We start from the raw sequence: 10722 nt of genomic DNA, 5'->3' as shown, positions 1-10722 counted from the left end.
AAATGCTAGTGCTTAATTGTTGAGAGATTCCTTAGTACAATAATACGTGGGGGATTAGATCAATTTAGGGAATAGGTCAAAATGTCTGTTCTTAAGTAACATCCTGCGATCTAGAAAATTAATAGGATGCTCAGATGCTAGACATCCTTCTCCCTTAATTGTTCCATAGCCCCCTCAGCTCCATGAGTGAAAGTCTTGATAATGGAGGCGGCAATAGGATCGTTGAAATCAGTCGATTCAAGGAGTATTTCCTTTCTTTTTTAAAATTGTTCATCTTCACCCACTTGATAAGTTGCTAATGCATCCTGGGAAGCTTTTAGCTCTGTCTCTTTGGTTGATGTAGTTGTTTGGGCCTTGGCCAAGGATAAATGCATAGAGTTTACCTCAGCATCCTTGGAGTTTAATTCAGAGACCTTGGCTGCTAATTCAGAGGTGTGAGTAGCCTTCATTGTCTACAGTTGGATAGATAGTTGAGTAGTCTCTGCAACTTGTTTATCCATCTTTGTTTTCAATTCATCACAAAGGTTAATCTCTTATTGAAGCTGAGACTCAAGGTTATCTACAGTGGTCTTCCACTGGCTTGATTTCTCATATTCAGCTTGAAATAATCTTTTAACCTCTTGAAGTTGCTTAAAGATTCTTTTATTTGTTTAGAGACCCGAGTGAAGGATACTTCAGAGGTTTGCTGTTTTGACAGCTCATTCTCTCGGGCTAGATCATACAGCTGTTGAGCCATGCTCATAGTGGTGATCCAACGTTGTTAAGCACATGTTGTTAATTGATTGAGAGTTACTTTACCTTAGTTTCCTCAAATGAAAATTTATCCGCTAGTTCAGTAGGAGTAAACTCTTTAAGTTGGTGTTGGGTTTCCTCCCAGGAGGTTATTAAAGAACCTCCCAATAATATAAGGAGAGTAGAGGAGGGTGTTAATGATGAGGACAAGGAAGTTTGGACAAAGGGCAAGGAGAAAATAAAGAAAAGAGGATTGTGGGTTTCTTGTGGAGGCAAAAGAATTTGTTCCTGAAAGGTCATAATAAAATAGGGGTTTGAGCTGCTACTTGAAGCTATGATGTCCTCCTGAGATTGAATAGGTTGTGAAGCTGCGAGAATAGGATACAGAGAGCATAAAGTTGGTTCAGGGGAAGTAGCTTGGGTATCCCCTAGGGCAACATCTTCAGGGGATGGAGCTCGGATATCCCTCGGAGTGACATCTTTTGGGACGAAGGATGCTTGTCTTTTAGGAGAAGGCGTCAGAGTTAATTTGCGCTCGTTGCATTTCCCCTTAGGAGTAACCTTTGGTTCTGAAGGAGCATCTTCCGACAATAGAGGTGAATCTATAGGCACTTCCCTAGGGGTAGCAGTTGATCCAGGTGTGATTGCCTGGCTGATGAAAGCTTCACTTGAGGAGATAGTAGGTGGTAAAACTCACTCGGCTTTAAGTTCTTACGCTTAGGCTAGAAGTGTTTCCTCCTCTAGACCAATTCTTTTATCAACCAAAGCTTCAAACATAGCATCCACTGCATGAAACAAAAGATGTTTTAGTTAATAAAAGGGTAATGGTTAAGGCATCATAACTCACCAAAGGAGCAGCGTAGTTTCTTTTGAATAGGGCTTAAATCGAATAAGTACAAAAGATCGCTACGTATCCATTTGTGAATGAAGAAATGATGACCAATCAGTCTATTGGAATAATCATGGAAGGTCAGATGTCGATGGAGTTTCTTTATATCAGGAAGAGGGGGAAAAGATGACTACCATGTGGTAGACCACGAAGCAAGTTCGGGAAATCTTATGAAAGAAATGTGATTTCCAACATTTGTTGGATGAAAGCATCTCTTCAAAGAAAACTATTTTCAGATGGGATTGGAAGAGAAACACTCTCAGTTTTGATTTTTTGAGATAGGAGAACATGAAAAGGTTATGGGGTGTAAGAGGAATATCAAAAAAATGAAATAACATATACATCCCACATAAATAATGAAAGGCATTTGGGGCAAATTGTTGTAGAGAGATGTTGAAGTATTGTCTTACTTCTGATAAGAAGGGAGGTATAGGAAAGCATAGACCGACTACTAGTTGGTCCTTAAAGAAAGTGACATAAGTATCAGGAAGAAGATGGGGATGAGCATCAGGCACTACAAGAAAAATCCTCATAGACATCGGTGGAACAACAACGGTTTTAAGCAAAAACTGATGTCTTTGAGTATTTTACATCGGTTTTTCCAAAAACCGGTGTCTAAGAGGGCAGATTTTCGCTCATAGACATCGGTTTTTTTAGCCGATGTCTATGAGGGCCTTTTTTCATTAATAGACATCGATTTTAATCGTGATTTTTAAAATCCGGTGTCTATGAACCAAAATTCTGGCGGACTTTCTTAGCGAACTTTCTTTTGGGCTTCTCCTTGTCCACCATAAATCGAAACCCTAATCCTCCGCATCCTCCTTTTAGGAGTTACCATTTGAAAGACCAGCAATGGATCTCTCGACGACGATGTGGACGGCGACGGTCGTCGGCGCTGTTGCGGTCTACTAGTTCGTGTGGGTGATGGGCTCGGCGGAAGTGAAAGGCAAGCGGGCAGTGAACCTTAAGATGGGATCGATCATGCAGGATAAGGTGTAAGACAAGTACAAGCAGTACTGGTCCTTCTTTCTCTACTCCAAGGAGGGCCTAGCACCATTACTATATTAGTGAAGTGAGAGCTAGATCCCCTCGTTTCCCCGATCCGATCGCCATCCGAACTCCTAAGGTTCAACGTCCGGCGGCTCCTTCTTGTTCCGACGACCTCTCCGACCCTTCCTCTCCCCCTGCGTATCTTCCATTCTTGATGCAGGACAAGGCGGCCGTGGAGGACGGCGAGAAGGAGACTTTTTCGAAGAAGCCGCGCCACTGCGAAGCCGAGATGCCCCTTACTGATTCCGAGGAAGACTCTTTCCTCTTTCCCGTGGAGGAGATCGTCCAATACCCTCTTTCGGGATACGTCGCTCCCTCTTCCATCAGCTTCAGCCCCGATGGGCGCTTGATCTCGTATCTCTTCAGCCCCGATGGTACCCTCCACCGTAAAGTCTTCGCCTTTGACGTTGCCTCACGGCGACAGGAGCTTGTGTTTTGCCCGCCTGATGGAGGCGGCCTCGATGAGAGTAATCTCTCGGCTGAAGAGAAGCTGAGGCGAGAGAGGTCAAGGGAGAGGGGATTGGGAGTCACGAGGTACGAGTGGAAATCGAGGTCGACGTCCTCTTCTTGCTCCACTCCAGGGAAGCCCACTATCATGGTGCCATTACCAAATGGGGTCTGTGCTCTGCCCTATTTCCTGATTTAATGAGCAAGTGTTGACATTCAGCTAATAGGTCAATTTTATTTGAAGCAATTTCTATTTTGAACATTAAAATGCTTCATCACAAGTAGCTATTCTACGTGCCTTTCTACCTGTTGATTTTAAACTTTCTTCTTTGATTATGATATATTAAGTGATCGCTATCTATTTCATCAGGTATATTTCCAGGAAATATCAGGCTCAGAGCCAGAGCTCAAGCTTACATGTTGTGCTGGTTCGCCAATTATTGACCCGCATCTGTCACCAGATGGAAGCATGCTTGCATATGTCAGGGATGATGAACTCCATGTTTTAAACCCGTTTGGTGGGGAGCCTAAACAATTAACTTTTGGAGCAATTGCAAATAGAAAGGTGGGATTCGTTTCTTGTTTATGTGTTGCAGATTGATTATAGTTTTTATAACTTGGAAGTTCTTTATCATGTGCTAGTGGTATGTATCCCTTACTATCATCTTTTTTGTTCTGATAACTTCCAATACTTGGGATTGTTTTCTAACTTGACATAACTGTTGGGACGAGTTACCGTCTCGTAAGCTAAATAATCGATGGTAAAGGTTACTTGGAAATATTATAATTTTATGTTGAGTCTTCAAGTTCTCTCCTGTTTATTATGTAACTTGGTTATCTCATCATAAAATGTAGCAGGTCACTGGAACCTGTTGGTATACTCATGTATACCACAACACCGCCCCAGGCTGTTTGGGGAGTATCAGAGCAGCAACACAATAAGAAGGTTGAGGTGACCATAGAGGAGGTATGTGAACACATTGCACTCAGATGTGCTGGCTAGCTGTTGGCAATGAAATCTAAGCTATTTAAATCTATGTTTTAGATTGTTTTTCACACTAGCATGTTGTATCACTCTTTGCTTATTCCTTTGGTGTAGTATCAACTTGAAATATGAGAATAATCTTTAAGCTCAATCACAATTCAAGATTTAGCAGCATTTTGAAGAAGATGGTGTTTCAACATTGCTCTAAAAGGTGATATTAGTAATTCTTAATTTAATATTCTCCTCTATTGTAATATTATTTTAATGGTGATTGTCTGAGCCTTTGGCTAGGTGTTGGGCTGTGGGTCAACTGCCTGCTATCTGGAACCATCTTTTAGTACCTTATGTTTCGGCATATTGTTTCTATCAGGCATAATGTTAGTACCAAATAAATATTTATGTTATGCTTGTTTATACAAGACATGCATGCGAGTTCAGCTTGCTTTATACTTTAAGCTTGAAAGCCTATCAAAAAAACTTTTTCTATTATGATGTTACTTATAAGCAATTCATGTTTACAAAGATTTCATGATGAAGATTACTTAAATGATTATTTGTATTATATGCAATACTGGATAAACTTGAATTGGTTTGGACCTTTTGATGTGATTATCAATTCAATTTTAATTATTTTCCTATTTTCCTGTGTTTGTAAGAATTCTATTGTAATGCTTATTCCTATTTTTCTGCATTTGGATCCTCTGTATGAGTATGTTTTCCTTCGTAAATCAGTAGTCTTAACTCTTATCAGTTCACTTCTATTAATCTCTTGTTAATTCTTTGGTACTCTTTCATATTATCCCATTTTCTGAGAAGACAATAACAGTTTTGTTTTGTAGAAGAATAGGACACATTACTGGTAGATTGTTCTAATACAAGTTGCATAACACCTAGTTTTCTGTAAGTCTTATGCATGTCTCGTCTCAACCTCTTTGAAAACAAGAAATTACTAATAGAATTTTTGTAAGTTTTAGATAGATTGCAGAGAGAACGTGAAATACTATACTTGATTACCTTACAAATTTCACTGATATTTTCTCTATATTTTGGTCATTCTCTCAGTATTACTAATCTAAATCAGGTTATATTTATACACTTTGCTATTACACTTTACTATCTATATCAAGATCTTGGTCAATTATCCCATCAATTTAATGGTTATTAATATTGAGGTAAAGTGTGGTAAAGGATTCTACTTGGGTGAGGAATTGACATGTCTTATCTATATAAACGGTGGTTTTCTTTTTTAATTTTATTTGTGCAATTATGTGACATTTGTTTTTATTTGGCAATTTGTCATAGTATTTGTTCTTAAGTATGTGAAGATCAAATGTTATTTGTTACTTCTTCCATTGATATTCTGATTTTCTTTTGATGCCTTGGAGTTGGATAAATATTATTCCTTTTGCTTTGATTCTGTTTAATTTTTACCAAGATTGTAGTTATATCTAAGAGGTCAAGGAATATGCAGGTCAAGGTTCTAGGTGCTCTCTAGCCCATATTTTGCACCTCCTTTGAGCTGGAGCATTGTTTTTTCTGGAAGAATTCATGTTCCTTTTCAATCTCATGTTTAATGAACCTTTCAATAAATTAGTGTTAATGTATTCGGGTCACAGAATGTGAATTCACATCTATTGATTATGTGAAAGTTTAATTATAATCATGTCTCCTCCATGCTGCTTAGATTTATGAGGTTTAAGAATGAAGGAAGAATCTTTCATTTTGTTCTTTTTAAAATTTATTATGTTAATATAAGTAGAATCTTTTTGAAGATAGTGTGAATAAATTATTTTATATATTCCAAGAAAAATCATAATAATCTACTATACATCATGCATCACTATATTTAGCTTCTTTCAAATCAGTTGCCTTATAACAGATTATTTCAAATGTGCAGATCAAAGAAGCTGAGCAAACAAGTAAAAATTACCAGCAAAAGGTTACTTATCTCATTTTCAATCTCTATTTGAGTAGAATTTACAGCATCTTTAATTTCCCTTATGTAAGCAACAAACTGCTTTATATCCATATTGACTATTTTATTCTATTCAGGTAAGAGAACTGGAGAATCAATTAAATGGTGCGAGGACAACCAAGAAGGATGTTGCAAAGTTCCCAAAGCCTCCAGTGGCTCCTTTAAGATGGAGGCCTCCTTTACAAAGAATCACTAATCAGTTGTCACCCTCAGGACATCAAACAAGTAGAGGTTCCCATCCAGTAATAGATAAAGAGAATTGTCTATTAACAAATAAAACTACTGGGGAAGATTTAGTTAAATCTCTGCACAGAGCAAGAAGGATAACGTTGGCACTAGTAAGAAGAATATTTGTGTACTATCTATTATCTTTTGATGTTGTAAGAAGAATAGTTATGTGTAATTTGTGGATACTGACTTGATGTGCACAATATCTATTATCTTTTTATGTTGTAAGAAGAATATTTATGTGATGGTTATATGGATATTGACTTGGTGTGTTTAGATACATCGATGCATTTTTATTTGTGATTTTCTTAGTGAATTAATAATATTAACTTAATTTTATGAATTGCTTGGTGATTATATTGGTTTTTCACTATTTCAGAAATTGAATTTGTGTCGTTAAATAATACTGATATTATATCGATTTTCCACCACTGCAAAACCAGTGTCATTAACTAATATTATATCGGTCGTATACCGCTACCAAAACTGGTGTTATTAACATATAATATTACATCGATTTTACACCCGATGTCATTAAGTGATACTATACCGGTTATAACCCTATGTCTAAAATGGCAGACCTTTTACATCGCCTTCATAGACATCGGTCGAAAATGTAATAGACAGCGGTGGAAAACCGATGTCTACGAGGGGTTTTCTTGTAGTGAGGGCCAGGAATTTTGATACGATTATCCTTAGTGATTTCGTATTGGAGGCGAATGTCTACTCTATCAGCATTGTCGAAGGATGAATGAGTATGAACATACAGGAGGTAAATGACTCTTCAGCCATGAAAGAGCACGGATATAACTAAGGGACGAGAGACTTACTAAGATCTTAAGGAAGTGGCGTAATGAAGGGAGGTTGGAAAAAATAAAGGAGCGCAGGGTGTTTGAGAAGGTAAAGAAGAAGAATCGTTAGGGAGCGAGTTGAAGATGAGGAAGTGTTGAAACTAAGGAGTGTTTAGGGTTTTTAGGATGATGAAGCTAATAATAATCATCGTTAGATCGAAATGGTTTATGCGTGAAGGATTGTTGATTTACCAAAAAAACATAGCTAGTAAGTCACTTGCAGAGGAGTATGTAAGTGGATGTTCAAGAAACGGGAGATAATGTCACATGACAATCATCCATGAATAGACATTTATAATGGACATGACAGGTCAAATCATTCCTACACTAATACGTCATATCTTCGTGCATCCTTAGCGTTTTCTTTCTGTTGGAGGACCAATTACCAATGAGAAAATTTTGAAAAAGTTGCTCAACTCTCCAAGCATAATTGAGGAAGAAAGGAAAGTATAGAATAATAGACTAGATAAGTAAGTATTGGATGTTCATTTGTGAACTTGAGAAAATTTTCATAAATATAACAAGTAAGTGAACAAAACTAGAACTTGGGTCTAGTCAGTCGGCTACACCTCCTTCGACTAGACTTAAGGGAGAGGCTAGTGATATGGGTTATGGTGAGCGAGTCCTTTAGGTAATGTGGAAGCCAAAGTCAAGAGGATTGGGTGACACCCAAACCTAGTCCATCATAAGGCTCTATGCATAGGCTCAGACGGGAAAGACCAGTCGGGCCCAAAGATGCTTAGCCTTATAAAGTTTGTATCATACAAAGGGTCACATGAAGACCGACCGACTGGGAGATTCTGTGCATGTGCACAGATAGACATAAATCTTCCCAGGACAAAAGGCATCCAGCCTTATAAAGTTTCTAGCATACAAGTGGACAAGCGAAGGATGAACGAGCATAAGGGTGCTTGTATATGCTTGGCCGGGCAAAGCCTAATCGAGCTTAAAGGCACTCAGGCTTATAAAGCTTCTAGCATAAGATAGGCTGAGCGGAAGCTGAATGAGCATAAAGGTGCTTGTGTGTGCTCGACTAGGTAAAGACCTATCGAACTTAAAGGCACTCAGCCTTATAAAGTTTCTAGCATACGATCGACCAAGCGAAGGTCGAACGAGCATAAGGGTGCTTGTATGCGCATGATTGGGAAAAACCTGATCGAGCTTAAAGGCACTCATCCCGATCAAGCTTAAAGGCACTCAGCCTTATCAAGCTTCTAGCATATGATCAGCCAAGTGAAGGCTGAATGAGCATAAGGGTGCTTGTGTGCCCTCGACGGGCTAAAGCTCGATCGAACTTAAAGGCACTCAACCTTATAAAGTTTCTAGCATATGATCGGCTGAGCGAAGTTTGAACGAACATAAAGGTGTTTGTGTGTGATTGACCGGGCAAAGCCCGATCGAGCTTAAAGATACTCATCCTTACACGGCTTTTAGCATACAACCGATTTAATGACCAGCCAGGATATATTTAATAGAAGGTATTCTTAATGTATGACTAGCTTAATGACTGGCCAGAATATATTCAATAGAAGGTATTCTTAATATACGACTGACTTAACGACCGGATAGGATATATTCAACAGAAGGTATTCTTAATGTATGACTGACTTAACGACTGGCCAGGATATATTCAACAGAAGGTATTTTTAATGTATGACTTACTTAATGACCGATTAGGATATATTCTTAATAGAAGGTATTCCTAATATATGACTGGCTTAATGACCGGTCAAGATATGTTCAACAGAGGGTATTCTCAATATACAATCGGCTTAATGACTAGTGTAGCAGACAAGTAGTCGACAACCTTATGACAGCCTGGCAAACTTGTCAGGAAATATTCTCTCGAAGCTTCTTCAGTTACAGTGATACACCCCTTTGAATATTTCATTAGGGGTATAAGTTATAAATGACAAAAGAGGTATATCTGGGGTAGAAAAAAGATTCCTCGAAAGATTATTGAATGACGTCTATGTTGTACTTCTTTCATCTTCTAACAAATTCTAACAAACCAGAGATCATCTTAAGATCACTGAGGTTATGTGAGGTGGTATAAAAAGGGGAATCCTCTCTGCTGGCAAGGTATATAAACATAAGTATTTGCATCTGAAACCTTACTTTTCGATATTTTCTGTTACTGTTCTTCTTCCACTTTCCAAGAGAGGAGACTGCTTGAGCATCAGAGGGCCTAGCCAAGGATTCCCACCCCGGACTTAGATCATTGAGGAGTTCTCTTTGGATCTCGGGAAGCTTCTTGTTCGTTGAACCATCAACTAACAGAGTAGTGTGCCGTCTCATCGCCTTCAGATAGGATCATTCAACAAGCACCACTAAAGTCTAGGCTATAAAGCATGATCTAAGGCTTCGTCACAACACAAACATGATATAAGGGTATCAAGCAATTGACAAGTAAAGTTGACTATCTTCTAAACCACACTAAAATGTTTGAAACTCAAATTGTGCACATTGATAGCTTATCAACAAGGAATTTGGGGAGATTTCCGTGACAACCAGAAATGAACCCCATTGAACATTGAAATGTTATCATCTTAAGGAGTGGAAGAACCTTGCCAGAACCACCTGCACTTGAGAAGAACAAAGAGGGTGGTTTGAACAACAAGGACGGAGCAACTCATATATCATATGAAGAAGAAGAAACTCCTAAAGAATATGAGAAAAAGACTAAAGAATCTATCTCTATGACTCTGTTAAGGATATATATACCACTGGTTCCCTTCCCTCGGAGATTGGTCAAATCCAAGAAGGATGAACAATTCGGAAAATTTTTGAAGATGCTCAAGTTGCTTTGCATGAACATACCCTTAATCAATGCATTACATCAAATTCTAATGTTTGCAAAATTCATGAAGGATATCATCATGCATCTGAGGAAGGTTGAAGACTTAAAGACTATCGCTTTGATAGAGGAGTGAAATGCATTTGATTCAAATAAACTACCTCCAAAACTCATGGATCCAGGAAGATTTTCAATTCCATGCATGATAAAGACGAAAATAAGAAATGCTTTTTGTGGCATTGGCACAAGTGTGAGTCTTATGTCCTTTCAAATGTACAAGAAATTAGGGTTAGGAGACTTGAAAGTAACAGCTATGACCTTGCAACTTGTCAACTACTCTTGTAGATACTCATTAGGTATTCTTGAAGATGTGTCGGTAAAAATAGGTAGTTTTGTAATGCCTACTAATTTTATCGTATTAGTGATGGACAAGGACTCTAAAATCCCCATTATACTAGGGAGGCCTTTCCTAGCCACTATGGGAGCAGTAATTGACATAAAAAAAGGCATAAATTCTCCTTGACGTTAGGCGATTACAAAATTGAGTTTAATTTATCTAAGATCACTAACTTTTTGCATGATGAAAGTGTTTGTTGCATGCTAGATAGTGTGCAGAAGGAAAAGAAGGGTACACTTGACAAGCAACCACTGGATGGATCACCGAACCCAAGAAATCAAAAAGTGGAACTGAAGGAGAAAACTAGCAAGTATATTATTTCAGCATGAGCAAGGATTAGACTTGGGCCTTATGATGGAATTAATTTTCTA

The 10722-nt window shown here is 38.3% G+C and overlaps 1 protein-coding gene across 1 annotated transcript; it reads left to right on the top strand.

Moving 5' to 3' along the window:
- Nucleotides 1-2825: 2825 nt before the first annotated feature.
- LOC122039368 lies at nucleotides 2826-4060 on the top strand. Its single transcript, XM_042599114.1, has 3 exons — nucleotides 2826-3287; nucleotides 3489-3683; nucleotides 3977-4060. The coding sequence occupies exons 1-3, from the start codon at nucleotides 2826-2828 to the stop codon at nucleotides 4058-4060; spliced, it is 741 nt and encodes a 246-aa protein (XP_042455048.1).
- The last annotated feature ends 6662 nt before the right edge of the window (nucleotides 4061-10722 follow it).

The sequence above is a fragment of the Zingiber officinale genome, chromosome 1B (assembly GCF_018446385.1).
Source record: "Zingiber officinale cultivar Zhangliang chromosome 1B, Zo_v1.1, whole genome shotgun sequence".
In the NCBI taxonomy this organism is placed as follows: domain Eukaryota; kingdom Viridiplantae; phylum Streptophyta; class Magnoliopsida; order Zingiberales; family Zingiberaceae; genus Zingiber; species Zingiber officinale.
Note: the sequence above shows the minus strand (reverse complement) of the source record. Positions and strands in the feature narration are given on the sequence as shown.

What these genes read in the sequence shown, in the direction of transcription:
- LOC122039368 (XM_042599114.1), top strand. Translation starts at nt 2,826, where the DNA reads ATGCAGGACAAGGCGGCCGTGGAGGACGGCGAGAAGGAGACTTTTTCG. An exon ending in TGGTGCCATTACCAAATGGG is followed by an intron (nt 3,288 to 3,488) that starts GTCTGTGCTCTG and finishes CTATTTCATCAG; the next exon opens with GTATATTTCCAGGAAATATC. An exon ending in GAGCAATTGCAAATAGAAAG is followed by an intron (nt 3,684 to 3,976) that starts GTGGGATTCGTT and finishes AAAATGTAGCAG; the next exon opens with GTCACTGGAACCTGTTGGTA.